Here is a 17,806-nt window from a genome sequence, read left to right on the forward strand (position 1 = left end):
GTGTGCTGGAGTTGTTTTATAAATAGAGCACTCCGTGTACTATCAAAATACAGAATAAGAAGGAAAGATCAGTAACATTATTATCTATTCCTACCTCTTTTATTTTTCACCCTCTTATACTATAGTTACAGTATAATATTTTATATCTGTTTCGCTCATGTCACTAATAAAGATTCCTTATCTAATTTTGACCTATTTATAACCGACGCATAGATTTTCGATGCTCATTTTAATGTGTTATCAATTTTAAGAATTATTTTAGAAGCTATTTGTGATAAAATAAAAAATAAAAAATAAACTTCGATCTTATATTAGTTTAACGTCGCGTATAGGATGGACAAAATCCCCGCGCGGGACTCTCTTATCGCCGCCCCTTTCTCATCAGTACAAGAAGCTCCTTCCTCTCGATCCCATTTGAACCCGATTTATATTTTCGGTAATTATGCCTCGTCCCTTTTCTCTTGCTACAATTTCGTGAATTGGGTTTTTGTATCTGGATAATTTCGTGAATTGAGCTCATCTGATTTCAATTGGAGTTTATCGTGATTATTTTTCTGATTATTTGGGTATTAAATTGGGTTTGGGATTGATGTGGGATTTGATTATTTTCCGATTGGGTTTGGGATTTGATTATTATTTGGGTATAATTGGGTTTGGGATTTCATTATTTTCTGATTATTTGGGTGTTAAAGCTTGGTTTTGAAATTCATGTTCCTCATATATTCTATGTGACAATTTATCTGCCCTTCCGGTTATTTGTGAGACAATGCTGGGGTACAATTCCTTTTTTCTGCTTTGCAAATGAGTTCTGTTTCTGCTTGCTTTGCTGGGGTACAGTGTGGGTTTGCGGTTTTTAGCCGAAAGTCTCTTACTTTGCAATCTCTGGTTTCAAATGCAATCTCTGGTTTTGAAGAGTTACTGGAGAGGAAGAGCTAAAGCTTCTTCCTTTTCATTAATTTTCTTTTAAAAAATTTCAGTCCAGAATGTTTCTTTTTTCCCATTTTGCTAAGCATGAAGCTCTATTCCCAGATTGTCTCTTTAAGTTATTCATGTTTTAATTTTCTGTAGATCTGTTGTTCGAATCCAGAGTTTGGTAGATCTATGGGTTTCCTTAGATATTGGTTCTGTAATTTAGTTTGAAATATGTCAATATTTTGGAGTAATTTGTTGTACTAATCAGTGTTTGAGATAGATTTAATTTAAGACAGTGAAGAAGCTCGACTGCATTAGCAATGGCGACGGTGCCGGAAACCTCATCGGAAGAGAATCCAACCCTATCACACAGCAATTCCATAAGCCACAGTCCCCAAACCCTAGACCAGCTCGCCACACCGTGGGTTGACTACGCCGTCGAGCAGGCTCGGATTTACCAGAAGAACGTAGAAGAAACCTTCGAATCCGCCATTGCAGCTTCTAGGTCACGTCTCTCTGAGATTCGAGCCACCTCCGCCGCTCATTTCAGCCAAACTATTGTAAGGAGACAAATTCCCCTCGACTTTTGCTGAGTTTATGAATTTTGGTAATTGAGATTGCTTGGCGCAGAGGGAACTAACAAAAGTATTACCTAATTTGGATTATCTAATAGTTAATGAAACTTTCAAAAGTTTAGACTATTAATTTTATAATTTTATGAGGAAAAAATTGTGAAAAGAAATGTGGTTTGTAATTGTGTATTGTTTTGTGCATAGTGTTGATTCCGATAATTCAGAATTTATTTGCACCATGCCGAAAGTATTGCGATTGGGCATTATTTTCCGTCAACGCACACAAATCATTAGTTACTTGGAGAAAGTTCTAGTTGATGATGAATTTTTATTTATTTTAGTTGAATGTGTGAATGCAGAACTCTCTGGGAGATATCAAATCTAATTGTGGTGCTTATGAGGAACTTTTATTTGGGAAGATTAAAGGTAACTGTTGGTTTATCATTTTTTTCTTTGAGAAGACGAAAGTAGAGTTTCCCATTTCTTTTTGTTTGTTGATTATTTTAGAAGTTTATATTTACACTTTTTTGGTGCAGAGGGTGTTCATATTGCAGCTTCAAATCCCATGATTACAGCAGGAGTTGCAACTGGATTGGGGTTTCTGCTTCTGAAAAGTATGGTTTAATTTCATCGGCAGATTCTGTCATTATCGTTTTTGAATGGTTGCGTGCATTCAAACTTTAATTGCTACGTAGTCCACATAACGTTATCCTTTAGTACTTACTCTAGTAGGTAACTAATCTAAGAAAACTTGAGATGTTAAATCTCATGGATGCTACTAATTATAGATGGCCGGCAGCACTTGAAGTTGTATAGCAGGCAATTTTAGTATATTAGATTCCATGATAATACTGTATGTGGCCTACCTTGTAGATCTACTCACAATTTAAGATGTAAATAGTTTTACTTAATATGAAGTTTCAATCCTTGGTCATTACCCAATTTTTAGTTATTTATTTATTTGTGTCTACCTGCAGGACCACGACGCCTCTTGTACCACAAAGCCTTGCGCCTTTTTGTGAGCGAAGAGGTAAGCAGGGACTGTTTAAACTTTGAAGACACATTCAATTGCATTGTTAGAATCACCAACACCTTTCAGAAAGAGGGTGAATCTTCATATTTAGTGCATTGTGTAGCTATGTGACAATGACGAAGAGATGACTAGAGTTTAATATGATATTCATTATTCCATACTCTTACAATACTTGTTTCATACGTCAATTTTTTAGATCAATGACCAGCCAGCTAATGTTAGTGCCCTTTTCTGAAACTTGTTTCCAACAGTCTGAGCATTCTTTTGTCCAATGTTTAGGTAGTTTCATTATTACTCTTATTTGTAATGAATCAAAGAAAACAAGCAATTGGTGAGGGGAAGAAAAGTCAGAACCATGAAGACCTTTTTCCTCAAGAACCAATTAAGGTGACATGGTAATAATCCCAAAAGTTGGCAGTATAATGTGCATTTAAGAAGGGAAGTTTATGTGAGAAAATAATTTCATAGGAAAAATTAACGACAATTCAACTAAGTTAACAAAAGATTTTTGTGGCATGATGCGAGAAAACAAGGCTTAAAACTCATGAAACTGTATGGTAGCAAGCACATGATGCATAGTCATAATATCATACATGGGGATTGCTTCAGCACTTGTTTCTTTGTGCAGTCTTTACTTTCTAGAGCTGATGCCAAAGTAAAGGAGTTGCGACATTCAATTGATCTTCTAAAGGCTGAAAGTGAAAAATTAGAGGTGAACTCTCTCTCTCTCTCTCTCTCTCTCACACACACACACACACACACACACACACGCAGTCATTCACTGTTACAAAATCTGTTGCTCGTTTGTGCCTTGTGCAAGGGAATTCTTACTGATATAGATTATATCGGAGAAACTCTCTCGCAAAGGAAATATATGAAGAATATTGGACGTCCATACTTGTTTAGGATGTATGAATTGAATACCGAGTAGCATAATCAACAGGAAGAATATTTTTTTCCCAAAAATAAGATGTGTTGCCTTTCTTTAGCTCCAAAATTTAGCAAACGTAGGGCTGTCACTGGCATAAGAACCTTGAGATGATTTTGAAATTTTCATTTTCTCTTTGAATTTACCATATCAGATGTTTGAGAAATAGCAACTAGAAGTGCCTATTGAACAGTCTACGTGATTAGTTACCTGGACTTTTCGAAAGGTCTGCCACTGGCTCCCACAGCACCACACTCACTAAACTGGATATCCGTAGTACTTAGCTAAACTATACGCAAGGTCAGCCACTGACTCCGACAGAACCGTACATGCACAAACTGGAAAACCTTAAAACTTCAAAGGTTGTCACCTGAAAAATTGTGACAAGAAATGTTAATGATTTTTCTATGAGCATTATTAAAGTTTGAGGTAGATATCTGATCATTCATATGCCACCTGACAATGAATGAGGAAGATTTCCTTTTCCAAGGGCAGCCTATTGGATTAATGTGCAAGAAAAACTTTATTGTAACAACTTTAGAAGGATGGTATCAGTCTTCTATTGACATGTGGAAAATTTGACTGAATGATCGAAATATAGCACTTTAGTCAAAAATAGGTTTTGCATTCTGGGTGAAAGATTTAGGTTTTGCATTAATGAAGGGAAAGAAAGAAAGGGTAAGCAAAGTGTTTGCATAGTGGAATGTCCTGATCAAAATTGTGCTTTAGCAAAGTGAGGAGGATGGAATCATTCTTCTATTAACATGAGAAAGAAATTAACCATGTGATGATGATATAACTTGAAGTTGAAGGGTAAAGTAGTTTCAAAAGGCAGACGTACATTCTGGTTAATGGATTATATTTGTGCATTAATAAAGGGAAAAAAATAATTCTTAAAAGAATTAAAGGATGATTAATTGCTTGAATAATAGAATGCTATTATGCCCAGTTTAATCGTTTGCACCAAGGTTCTTGTCTGTAACTTGGGACCTGGAAGGGCAGGGAGGGTTTGATATGGTAACGTGACAAATTTATGAAGTTGTTCTAGTGGGGTATTCCGAGGGTGCTAATCATATGCATTTGCCATATAGTTAATGTCTTGTAGGCATGCATCAGTGGGCAACTGCTTCATTGATGACTTTGGCTGCTAGCTGTGAGAAAAGAATTATTGTAATGTTAGTTTTGGCAGTCAGAGTGGTCATCATTTCTTGGAGTGACATTAGGTTTAACCTGGGCAAGCAGTTTAGTATCATTTGAATTGCAAGAGCTACTTCAACCCAAAAACTGAAGAGTTGATTGTGAGAAACTAATTTGTTCGAATATTGATGTAAGTGAATTAGTGAAGGACAAGAAGTAAACCCTGCAATGATCATGAAAGAACCAAAATTAAATAGACTAAATAAAGATTAGAGCGAAAATTGCCTTTTCCTGCTCTGAGTTTCTAGCCTGCTTTAGTGCTCATCATGTTTAATCTGAAGAAGCATATCTAGAAATTGAACTCATGGGTATGGTTATCGTTTTCAGAAGCGGGCATTACATGCTGAACAGGAATTGACAAGGGGAAGGACAAAACTTAGGTTTGCATTTATAAAAGTGGAGTAATTTATAATTCACTTCCATTGCCGTAGCACTTACTTTTTATGTCCAAATTTCTATTTGCAGACAAACAGGGAAACAAATCCAAAGTGTGATTCGCTCAGCTTATAAGGCTGAAAGACAAGCAGCAGGTATGCAAAACCTTGACTCTAGGGTTTGATAACATTAAGCAGTTAAAAGGGGAGGCAAATGAGACATTTTGCTTCTGTTGCTTGGACATTGTTTTTTCATTCTATTAGGTTTGAAAGATATCCTTGGAGAGCTTCCCAGAAGAGAAGCAGCTGTGTTTCGGTCACAAGTGAGTTAGTTGATCATAGTATTGCACTTACTTATTTCTTCCTTATCCTGGAGTCGAAAACATATATCTTAAAGACTTAAAACTCATACATACGAAATCCACCAAAGAAAACTGACCTTTGAAGAGGTTTATCGCCTTGGGAAAGCATGTTACTCACATAAACAGTTCACTGAAAATAAAGACAGTGGACAAGAGCGAAAAAAGAAATTTCTCCATCCATGTCTCATGTTTCTGCTTATCCACTGGTTTGTATAAAAATTCCTTGTTGCGAATTTCACGTGCACTTTTGCGTAGGAATGCTAATCTCGGGTTGTCTCGCTTGCAGGTTTCCAAACTAGCTACCGAGGCAAAGAAAGAAAGGAATGCTTTGTCAAAGGAGGTCACAAAAATTAGCAATTATGGGATCTCAGTCTGAAAATTCTCACTTGCATTCCGTGGTTAGAATGTACCTCATCCAAGCGTCAATAATTGAATCAATTGCGGTACTTGGAGCAATCCGTGCTCATGAGTTTTGCAGAAGGCGATATTGCTTAAGACTACTAATTTCAGCGTCAAGTTAGGACTATGGAGATAAAAGTTTGAGGGTGATAAGTTGAACCACAGGCTTGTTAATTAACAACAAAACTTGCCCAACTTGCCGGGCTGTCTCACTAAATTTTTGTTGGAGTCACGAGTTCTTAGCTGTATCTGGACCGTTATCAAAGTCCAATGCTCTCAAATAGTCCAGATAAAAGGGAAGATTTAAAATGCATAGATTCAAACTATATAACTTAATTAAGATGAGAGGAGAATTGAAAGCATCGTCAATGAAAATTACAGAACAATCTAACTAAAAGTACAATAACCTTGAGTAACAGAGGCAGTTTAGCACCCAAATAAAATTGGTAGATTAACGAATATGAGTTCAAACGCGGAGGAAAGCAACAAAACCAATCAAACAACGAGAAAATTTGTATATATTTCAAAATCAAAACTCAAGATAGAGGGGAAAAGTAGACAAAAAAATGGATTAACAAAAACAATTCATTCCCAATAATATGAAATCAAACGCCAAGAACACAAAAGAGAAGGGGTAAACAAAATAAAAAACTGAATATCCGATAGACTGAGATGAGTCAATTTTTGTGTCATGGAGAAAGATATAACCCAAACGTAACTGCTCATAGCAGTTTCAAAAAATGACGCCACGTTCATCCTCTCCCCTTGTGAACGGTTTTGCCATTTTAGTTTGGGTTTTTATTGTGAAGGAAACAAATGGGCATTTTTTGCATTTTGGAAAGCCTCTCACTTTATATATATATATATATATATAAAAGAAGTGGCAGTCGCACCATCCCCATCATCAGAGAGTTCTTTCTTCCTCTTTTTATTTCTTGTTAATGTTTTTGCTAGCGAATTTCATTATGAGTTACTAAGTACTTCAGTTGGACTTGGTTGAACTCCTAATTAGGGGTGGGCACGGTTTGGTTCGGTGCGGTTTGGTTCGGTGCAGTTTTGAAGCCAAAACTAAAATGAAACCAAACCATTTGGTTCGGTTCAGTGTGGTTTCAAACGGTTTCGGTTTGGTTTTTAAAAAAAAATTGTACAATTTCCAATTTAACATATTAATAAGCATTTCCCAGTAGCAATAGGAAAAAGACATTTGTTATGTAAATAATTAGCATGTTGCATGCAGTTGTGATGTTACAACATGTTTGTGAAACAAAAGGATGTCTCATACAAGGTATAACATAAAACAAGTTGAATAACTTTGAATTCATTAAACGTGAGCGAAACTTTCATACTAGAATATGTGATATCATACTTCAAATGAGTGGACTTCATTAGATCATTGTTCGACTCTTGATAACAAGATTAGTCCACCCTTGTACATATACGTGTGTGTGTGATGATATAAAATAACAAAGGTCCTTCAAGTTAATGAATGAAAGAAAGTGATGAATGATGATATTCTAGTGTGGTTGAGTCCATACTAAGTGTATGGATTCTAACAAACAACCAATTAAAACATGAAATTTAATATGGACATTTAATTAAATGTTTATTAATATTTGCGGTGCAGTTCAGTTTCGGTGCGGTTTTCAAAAGCCAAAACCGAAACCAAACTGTTTTCTATGTTGCGGTTCGGTTTCAAAACCGCAAAACCAAACCGTTCGGTGCAGTTCGATTTGGTTCGTGTTTCAGTTTCAGTTTTCAATTCTAAGTGCCCACCCCTAGTCCTAATCATGTTTCCTTGAGTATTTTTTATACACTTTTTTTACAAGAAAATTTGTTGATACTTTAATGGTTAATTCCTATTTTAATTCCAATCTATTGAGTTATTTGATGATTGATCACCATAGAATAGCTTTGTAATTGAGTTCGTTGCACAAATAAATTTGGATGATCGAGTCTTGTACATATGCCAAGTAACAAGAGAACTAGCTACGGTTCTTGGAATTAATTATCACGAATAACCTGAATAGATACAATGTTCTAGGATTTGCGTGTTTGTCGATTTCCATTGTATTATGCTTTCTTAAAGTGCAGCTTAGTAGATACCATGCTAAATACTTCGAAAATGAAAAAAAGTTAGTGTAAACACTCATGCCTAATTCGTTGTTTAGGGAAATCAATAGCTTAAAGAGTAAATACAATGCCTTTAGGTTGACAAACATTAAGCATCTACATTGTCTTGAATCATCATGTGTACCGATTGCTTAGGCGAAAAAGATTAGAGATGGAAACCAAAGTCCTCCTAACCATTCAAACATCGTTTTCAAAACCCTTATTGTAACATCCCACATCGCTCAGGGGAGTTATCCTTATATGTATATTCTCATCCCTACCTAGCACGAGACCTTTTGGGAACTCACTGGCTTCGGGTTCCGTAGGAACTCCGAAGTTAAGCGAGAAGGGGCTAGAGCAATCTCATGATGGGTGGCCCACTGCGAAGTTGCTTGTGAGTTCCCAAAAACAAAACCGTGAGGAAATGGTAAGCCCAAAGCGGACAATATCGTGCTACGGTGGTGGAGCGGGCCCAGGAAGTGATCCGCCCCGGGCCGGGATGTGACAATTTGGTATCAGAGCCTAACCCTGGTCGTGGTGTGCCGATGAGGATGTCGGGCCCCTAAGAGGGTGGATTGTGACATCCCACATCGTCCAGGGGAGTGATCCTTATATGTATATTCCCATTCCTACCTAGCACAAGGCCTTTTGGAAGCTCACTGGCTTCGGGTTCTGTAGGAACTCCGAAGTTAAGCGAGTAGTGCACGAGAGCAATCCCATGATGGGTGACCCACTGGGAAGTTGCTCGTGAGTTCCCAAAAACAAAACCGTGAGGAAATGGTAAGCCCAAAGCGGACAATATCGTGCTACGGTGGTGGAGCGGGCTCGGGAAGTGATCCACCCCGGGCCGGGATGTGACACTTATATTGCCAATTCCTCTCATTTGTCTACGTTCTTTATAGTGTTTTTATACTTTTAAATTTAAGACATCTCAAACTATTTTGTTAAACCCTTATGTGCATGTTTGCTAGTTTTGTGAATAAATTAATTTAAGTTCTTAGAAATCATAACCTAGATACCTATTAGTGCAATCCTCATGAGAATAATCTTATACTTGCTTTCTACACTAAGTATATGATCTTCTGCACTTACGAGTTTAAAACATGTAATTAATAGCTTAATATTTACGTTGCTAATTTCGTAACAAGTTTATATATATACATATATATATATATATATATATAAATTTATGTTTGCATATGCATATTCTCAAACAAAAAACAGCAATCAAACAAAATAATAATAATAATAAATCTGATATATTATATAAGGAGTGGAATACATAGGTTTTAGATATGTACAGAAGATTACTATAATAACAGCAATCGAACAAAATACCAGAATTAATCTGACCAACAATTCAACATCCCCAATCCCAAACCATCAGAATTTGGTTCAACAACAAAACTACATACAATAACACTTCAACAAATTCGGTCGTGGTCGTGGTCGTGGCCGTGTTCATATATCCGCAGCAGCAGTAACTATGAAGTCTCTGAACATTAATCCATCTCAGCGGACCCATGCTACAGAATCGATCTCATCCCTTGCCGACTTGTACAGTTCTAGCCTTTTAGCACACTGTTGCCTCCTCTCCATCAATGCCGGATCTTCGTCAAGTAGCTGGGAAAGCTGCTTAGCCTGAAACACAAACCCAAGCAACAACAATTATAAAACACAAGCGATAATTGTTATTCGGGTCCAAACAATCAAAACATTGCATGTAAGGCGAGCGAGTACCTCTCTCTTCCCTATTTGTATGTAGAAGTGATTCAGCAACGACGTTTTAGCCTCTTTGACTTGACAATGAACGACGGCCTTGGGGATTGTGTTCCTCAGTGTCTCAGACACCATTCCCACATATGAGGATACGTTCGATCCTATCCTCCGAAAGTGGCCCTCTGAGTAGCGGTCCACGGCGGGCGCAGGGGCAGGTGTTGTCCCAGGCCTTCCCGCTGGTGTTGTACCAGGCTTTCCTGGGTTTCCTGGGTTTCCTGTGTTCTCCATTTCCTGTGGAAGTCTACGAAAGAAATCCACAGTCAAATATGAAGATTCCATGTCCACTAATCGAAGAGTTGTCTTCTTACTTTCATCACGGAACCTTTCCAAGGATTCATTACATGCAGCAGCTATTTCAGCTTGCAGCGTCGGAAAGCGCTTCAATTCCTGAGTTAAAAACATCAATATCAATCCCATTTCTCATTCAAAGAACACTAATTAAACTTTACAACCAACAGCAAAATTCCGTTCACCTGAGTTTCTGCTAACGACTTCCTCACAAGTTCTTTCAAGACAAAGTGAACCTATGGTGTGGGTTTTTGGTCAGTAAGAAATTAAAGAGTGATCAAAAGTTCTGGACAACTAGACGAACTTTAAGAACACTTCTAGCAAAACCGGAATACTAGAGTAAAGAAAAAAAGGATAACTTACAGCATCCACGGAAGCTTCAGCCGGCCCTCTAAAATAACTCAGTGATCCCTCAATTAGTCGGCGGTAACCTTGCTCCGGAGCAATCAAGTGTGGCTGGTAGCCGTCAGCCTCTGAAACCACTTTCCTTACATTCTGCAGAGAAAGATGTCGATCAAATGGAAGCTTCCTCAACGCAGCAGGCAGTTGGTTGTCAAAGACACCATAAATCCGATCACCTCCAGCCCGTCTAATGTGACAAAATGAAGAACAAAGATATCATCAAACCACAGTAGTGCAGGGAGTTTTCTTGGTCAAAAGAAATCAACAAATTCATCCGATGATACTACATACAACTTTAACATCATAAATCCCTGTGAAACAGAGTATTACACAGATGAAACTATTCAGCTGGCAACCAAGTACCAGCACATGCAACCACCAGGGTTCCCGAATCCAGCAGAGAAAGGATGCGTCAAAAACTACTAAAATCAACCCAAAGCCAAAACCTAAGGTACCCACTTACTAACAAATTTTCAAACCTTGATAGTCCATGGTTGTTTCGTATTAAATACTGGAACCAGCCAAAAGAGTTAATGCTAAGTAAGCATACTGCATTAGATTTAGATCACCTGCATTGGGTTGTCCAAGACACTAGATTGAATACAGAATACCCACATGGAATTTACAATCATATGAATTAAGCATATCTAAAGCAAATTCAGCTTATGCCAACTTTGCTAAGGATTTGGGAACTAAAGACGCAAACATTAGGTAAACAATCCCCAAAAACTTAAAAAGGCATACATTGAAGGGATGAAGTTTAAACAAGTAGATCTTACCCTCCATCTAGATGCTCCTTGAAAATCCTGTCAAAAGCACGGCAGAGTTCCAGTATAGTGTACAATTGAGCCTAAAATACAAACTCTTGGTCACAAACTCATGATTGCTCAAAGATCATCCAATTTATGATCACGTGTCACAGATAAAGACAGCTTACCCCAGCATCAACGGCAACAGGCCTACCGAGATGGTCCAACTCGGATTCAAGTTCATCAATGCTTTTGTTAATCATAGATAAGATACTTGGTATTCGAGCCCTAATCACAGTCTCCAAATGCTACAAACAAGATCAATCCATCAAAATGATACCCTATTACATCAAGCAACAAAAAACGATAACTATTTTAAGGAACAAATATATTCAATTGCAACAAAGAAATTCAAACTCAAATATATGCAATTGAGTCAAACCTTTGAGAGAAGTTTTGCAAGATACTCAGAACCCATTCTATTAGCTAAGTGCCCATAGTCAGGACTGGTTGCAAAGTATTCACGCTCCTTGCGCCTAGCAAGAACCATGTCTGTATTTTTATTAATATCTGCTTGTGAACGGTTCACAACTCCAACCCAAGGACGTTGCAGGCGATATGATCTTCCTTCAATAACCTATGTGGACAGACATAAAAACTTTAAACTATTTTGAACACATTTCTTTGTTTCAGGTACAAAGCACAGGAAAATGTTAAGAAAACCACAGTAGAGCTTGAAGGATCACTTCCGTTAAATACGAACACATAACTATAGCATGATTTAAAACTTCTACATTTGAATGCAAATGCAACTTGCTAAAAGCCTGATCTCAACTATTTGAAAGTATTAATGTAATTCACTTGTTTAAAAAGTCATTTACATAACAGTGAGTTGTGTAGGAACTAGGAGGGAAGAAAGAAAGAGAAATCTTACATCCAGTGCATTAGTTCCTTTGTCCATCAAATCAAGCTTTGTCAACACCCCAAATGTCCGTTCACCTGCGTAAAGAAAATGATATAGGAGAAGACAAAATCAAGCAATAGGAGTCATAGGAAAACTGCACAAGTCAAAAGGGAGAAATGGTTACATTTGAGTAAATAGAGCATACCTGTTGGATCCACTTCCCTAGCAAGTTTGATAGCATCTGATGTGGCTATATCTTGGTTGGCTGGAGATATTGCTAGTATAATGCTATTAGGCTACAAAAGGCACAAACTCATCAACTAGATAGAATTTAGAACACTATTGACATTCATAGGAAAAAAGAAATGATTATATATTTTTAATGGATGTAGTGAAATCACATAACTACTTCAGGAGTAGGACCTATGTGGCAGGAATGCAAGAGGTCAATCAACAACCAACCTCTGACATTCATGCAAAACCGGATCTCACTCCTGAAGGGCATGAGAAGTAAAATAACACCAAATATATAAATAAATAGATCGCCACAAAGTTAATAAATGCAGTGACGAATAGACAATGTTCCAGCATGATTCTATAAAACCGAAACAGAAAAAAGTTACAGCTCTTGACAAAGCTGTTTGGTAGTGAGAAAGACCAGCAAGCTTCAACTATTTGCTCTACCAAATCTAATTCCACTCACAGAATTAAGTTGTATAATGAACAATATCTATAAATTAGTATTTAGAACATAATTCAATCACACCATACTGCATCAATGTTTCTGTGCATAATGACTAGTCAGTTACTTCAAAACTCCCATGACAGTTATATATGACTTCACAATGATTCTTTACCTTCTCAACATAAGATCGAACCATGTTTTCAATATCTTCAACAATACTGTCAGGCTGGCCCTCTGAAAACAATAACAGTCTTTGTTGATGACTGATAAATAAATTTGCATCATGCAATTCAATACTCAATCAGCATTGGAAATAAAACATACCAACAGCAACTTTCGTCAGACCAGGTAAGTCAATTAGGGTTAAGTTGACAACTGCCAGGAGATCAAGAATTAGTGTATGGAAACAAACACAAAAATTGATAATGAAAAATAAAACTCCAACATTCCTCTCTGGAAAAGTGAAATATAAAAGCGAGAGAAGGAAAAGTAGATTAAGAGCAATAATACCTAAAAGTTATCAAAGGTGCACCAAAACTCTATCGCTTAATTTGCAAATATCAAGTGAACTTACAAATATATTTTCCTCCGCCATAAAAACATATTTCTCTTAGGCCGCGTTTGTTATGCAGGAATACTTGCACGGAAAGTGGATTGGTTTCCGTTCCACCCAAATTTGTTTTTTGGCTACATTTTAATATTTCAGAAAGGAATGAGGTCCACGGAATTGACTGCAATTCCGCCCCGCAACCTGAATTGCAATACTGACAGGGACGCCCATATTTCTATTCTGTTCACTTACGTAATGAAAAATTTCTTCGTATGCACTCGGTCATTCATGTGTACACCGATTAAAATGAAAATAATATTCAAAGAAATATGGAACAAAAGCTTGCTGGTGCTATTCCTATCCCTCCCTACAGCTTTATCTCTCCAGTGCATAATTAAAAGCTGCATATGTTGGTACTTCATCAGTTAAATCCTCATTTAACTTCATCAACCCACTAGTAAATTTGACCCAATCTCATCTCCAAATCAAGAGATTTTGCTTGATTTCACAAAATTTTGCTTCTCCTTTGCTTTCAGTATAATATATCTTCCCTGTCCATCCTTCCTCCCAATTATTATTGGCTATGGCTCGTTCTGGAGCTAGTTTTATATTCTACTAGTATTTTATTTATTTTTAGGTCAGTTTACCAACATTATCTTGTGATGAGAAAGTAACTCTCCTCTCTCATCTGTTTATCAATGAATTTTTCCCCTTTTATCAATGTTTGTCAATGATTCTTTTAGATATTACTTTTTTTTTTTGGTTTATATCTTTTCGTGAACAGAGGGAGAAAAAACTGTGTTCGTATGACCTTTTCAATGCTTTGAAGGAAAAGGGCATTCTGGGAAATGTGTTCAATCTTATTTCATTCCTAGCCTTTGATTCTAAAAACTGTTTCAAACACTTGAATTGGAAATACCAATTCCATGCCTCTAAGAGACGGAATGGAAAAGAAATACAATTCCTTTCCCATGTAGAGTCAAATAAATGTGGCCTTAAGAATCAGGATAGCAGAAGCAGAAAGATTACATATTGTAACAAATTTCTCTTTAGAGGTGGGCATGTGAAATAAACATCCAATCAAATTACAATTATAAATACAACTAAGCAGAAGCACAAAGATGATAAATTGTAACAAATTTAACCCGCAAAAGGCACCCACACAAAAGAGTATTATCAAATTCTGCAAGCTTTAAAAGTTTATGGCTCTTTACTTGGACAACAAGCTTCCAATGAGTGTATCCAAACTTTAGATGATAAATAAACAACCAAAAGATCGGTATTTCATAGCATACCATTAGGGGAGTAGATGCTGAGATGGATAGGAACAGGAGATATCTGTTTCGACTTTCCTGTTATTCTATCAGTTTCTTCCTGAATTTCCTTTCGAACCATGCCTGCAGAGAGACGACAACATAAAAGTTTGGTTGTCAGTTCCTTTCAACAAATAATAGACAATTTCATAAGGAAAATCTAACATCTCCCAAGTAAATGTAGCAACTGTCAAGTCAAGATCTAAGGTGCCATGTCAAGAGCATGTGCACAAGTTAATATTTAATCCTAAAAACAAAGACAAATTGGAAAAAAAGTTCATTAGAAAAGCAACTTAAATATAAATTCAAATTTTAATTTCAAAATCTATCTGTAATGTAAATCATTTTTTTCTCATGGCAATCACATTGCCAAGTTGCTTCTACCTAAACTCAAAATAATTGTATCACTAGAGGTGCTCAAGAAAGGTGGGCCAAATCCAAACAGTATACTCACTGACTCGACGTCCAATTTCCAGCTCTCTACAAGTAAGGTGATCAACTGGAGAACTACACAGTTGTGCACAATTTATTGTTTACCAGCTAAAAGTAATCAACTTTTCATTGTTAAACATGTGAATATCTACTACACCTATCTACCTTCAAATCTAAACAAATTTGAAGGAAACATAAAGATAATTCGCATACCAAAATCAGTGAATCTCCTCTTGGAAAGGTGAAGGAACTCAGCGTACTCCTGGGTTCCTTCATCTGTCTTGTGTAGCTGCAACACCAAAGGCCGCCTCGTCACAATCCCTGAAATCATACCAAAAACAACACCGTCATGATAATCGAACGTAAACTAAGATAAAATTAAACAATTTCAATAACACTCAAAGTTGTGAACGAACCAGATCCTCTGGGAAGAAAGTCACGTCCAACAATGCTCTCCAAAACCGAAGACTTCCCGGAACTCTGCTCTCACAAATATGTTCAAAAAACAAAAGAGGAAACAAAAATCAGAAAAATACCCACATGTTCCAAAAGAAAAACCCAATTAAAAAAATCAGCTCTACTTTTGCTTCTTAACAAGCAAATAGCTATTTATTCTCACTAAAAGCACTATTCAACCAATCTCTACCAAAAAAGTTCCATACTTTCTCAAAATTTCTCCATAAAAACCTCGTTAAACAGCAAATTCATGCAATAAAACGAGACGTAATCAGTTAAAGGTGGTTGAGAGAGAGAGAGAGAGAGAGAGAGAGAGAGAGACCTGGCCGCCGACGACGGCGACAGAAGGCAGAGCTTCCCACAAGGAAAAAAGACTTTCGTTGCCTCCGTAGTCACCGAGCACAGTACACGCCCTCTGTATGCGATTCACCAGCCCTATCAAGCTCTCCATCGTCGTCATCTCAGCTCTCTCTCTGTCTCCGATTCGATTCGAAACCCTAATTTCGCTTCCTCCTTGAGAAATCGAACAATCAGTAAAGCAGCAGAACTTGACTTGGGAATTTGGAAAGACGCTATGTTTCTCTCTCTCTGAATATTCGAACGGTCAAAACATATCACGACTTTTTCTCCCTTCTTTCTACTTTTATGGGGTGTCGAACCGGATGAGCGCCGTTGCGGAAAATGGCGGGACCCACTGATGACTAGAGTCTTCGCTCAAAAGCAACCGTACCAAATTTTCAAAATTTGAATTCATCTTCATTTTGGAACCATGTTCTCCCAGTGCTACTACCATGGAATTTGATTTTGGTAGATGTATAGGTACCCTGGAGAGACATATCAATATCGGTAAAAAAAAAATAACGAAAAAATAGTTATTATACCTGTAAAACAATGTGAATGTCCACATAATTTGACGAAAGATGGGAGAATGGAAGTCAAGATTGAAGCCTAGGATTGTCGGCATAGTATAAGTTTGGTTTCTACTATTTTGGTATATAAAGTTTTCTTCATACATTAAAAGAGGTGTTGGATCAAAACCTTTGTATAAAGTGGTATTCGTATCATTGAAGAACACAACACAAAATAGAAAAATTCATGTAAGTTATGTCAAGGCTAAAGAGAGAGAGAGAGAGAGAGAGAGAAATAGTGAGAATTATTTTGTACTTCTATTATTTTAGATAATGAGAAAAACAATTACTAATGCCCTGTAAACGTAGACACACTTGCAGAACCTTATAAATATTGTGTTTTATTTGCTTTATATTCTACTGCACACATGTTCTCAATTTCACAACATAATTCAGCCATGTGAATCTCTACAAACTTTAAAACAAACTAATAGATATCACATCTTCCATCGCCATTGCCCTTTCATATGAATCTTCACTTTGAGTACTGGACTGGTAACTCCTACATCGTAAGATAGATATCACATCTTCCACAACAATCCCAAAGGGACGAGCATGAGCTTTCAGTATCTAACTGTATTTATCGAATCCATTGGTCAAGTAAAGTGGACCACTCGATCGGCTTGATCTCCAACATCAAGGAGGTCTAAATAATTGCTATCTGCAACCTTATCTTGTTCGGCCTCCATGTCTCGTACGTAATTTTAGCCTCATATTATAGTAGCGATAAAGGAAGAGGGGGAGAGCGTTATGTAATTTAAATATTATAGACTCATGCATTTTGAGGGCGTCAGGTAATCGACAGCTGGCATTCCGTTCTTACGTCGAATCTCTTTGATAATGAACCGATCCCACTTAATGAAATAAAGCTTTGTTGTTGTAGTACTATAATAGCAATAAACTATGTCTTCAAGCTTTTCATATGCAAGACAGGTTCGAGTCTTTATTATGGATCAAGCTAAAAGTGCTCCAGTCTCGCATGCCGAGGAAGATGTTGTTTGCGCTAGAATTCATATTGCCAATTTACGTATTGCAGGGGTGTTACTGCCAAATTGACAATTCCTAACAAAATGCATGAGTCTATAATATTTAGACCAGTACCTTTTGCGTTTGTGATTGTTTTTCTCGACACGTATCCATGTAGGTTTGCATGCATGCATCTCACGTAAAGAAAGGAAGAGGCATGCAATTATGCAACTGGCTGATAGGGGCTGGAGACTGGAGTGAATATTGTTTGCAGTAAGAGCAATTCCACCCCTAAAGACTTTGCGTCAGCACCCAACCCATTTATCCACTCAAGTGAACAGTAATAGGTCAAAGCATCTCCACTCCTAAAAAAAAATAGCCTAGTTCATTTTATTAAAATATTATTATTTTTAATTTCTGAATTTATAAAAAATAAAATAATAATAATAATAATTTCTGAATTTATTAAAAAATTTCTGTATTTTTTA

The 17,806-nt window shown here is 36.9% G+C and overlaps 2 protein-coding genes across 5 annotated transcripts; one reads left to right on the forward strand and one right to left on the reverse strand.

The window, feature by feature from the left end:
- Positions 1 to 279: 279 nt before the first annotated feature.
- Positions 280 to 6,025, forward strand: LOC103932041 (RGS1-HXK1-interacting protein 1). 4 transcript variants are annotated; one of them, XM_048578536.1, is made up of 10 exons: positions 280 to 436; positions 1,193 to 1,472; positions 1,844 to 1,910; positions 2,021 to 2,098; positions 2,462 to 2,514; positions 3,146 to 3,229; positions 4,970 to 5,022; positions 5,108 to 5,172; positions 5,281 to 5,339; positions 5,665 to 6,025. In XM_048578536.1, the coding sequence occupies exons 2-10, from the start codon at positions 1,233 to 1,235 to the stop codon at positions 5,752 to 5,754; spliced, it is 789 nt and encodes a 262-aa protein (XP_048434493.1). In that variant the 5' UTR covers positions 280 to 436; positions 1,193 to 1,232; the 3' UTR covers positions 5,755 to 6,025. The 4 variants fall into 4 exon arrangements, with proteins under 4 accessions (XP_048434493.1, XP_048434495.1, XP_048434496.1 ...); XM_048578538.1 differs by having other exon boundaries at positions 282 to 436; positions 1,209 to 1,472; XM_048578539.1 differs by having other exon boundaries at positions 284 to 436; positions 1,205 to 1,472.
- A 3,098-nt stretch (positions 6,026 to 9,123) lies between these two features.
- LOC103929744 (phragmoplastin DRP1E) lies at positions 9,124 to 15,972 on the reverse strand. Its single transcript, XM_009338973.2, has 15 exons — positions 15,767 to 15,972; positions 15,405 to 15,468; positions 15,202 to 15,309; positions 14,539 to 14,640; positions 13,018 to 13,068; positions 12,866 to 12,927; positions 12,214 to 12,304; positions 12,039 to 12,103; positions 11,547 to 11,741; positions 11,293 to 11,412; positions 11,135 to 11,205; positions 10,317 to 10,542; positions 10,139 to 10,189; positions 9,627 to 10,052; positions 9,124 to 9,527 (listed from the first exon to the last, which is right to left on the reverse strand). The coding sequence occupies exons 1-15, from the start codon at positions 15,902 to 15,904 to the stop codon at positions 9,399 to 9,401; spliced, it is 1,899 nt and encodes a 632-aa protein (XP_009337248.2). The 5' UTR covers positions 15,905 to 15,972; the 3' UTR covers positions 9,124 to 9,398.
- Positions 15,973 to 17,806: the final 1,834 nt, after the last annotated feature.

This window comes from the organism of the source record quoted next, unplaced genomic scaffold (assembly GCF_019419815.1).
Source record: "Pyrus x bretschneideri cultivar Hongxiangsu unplaced genomic scaffold, Pyrus_bretschneideri_v1 Contig122, whole genome shotgun sequence".
NCBI lineage: Eukaryota > Viridiplantae > Streptophyta > Magnoliopsida > Rosales > Rosaceae > Pyrus > Pyrus x bretschneideri.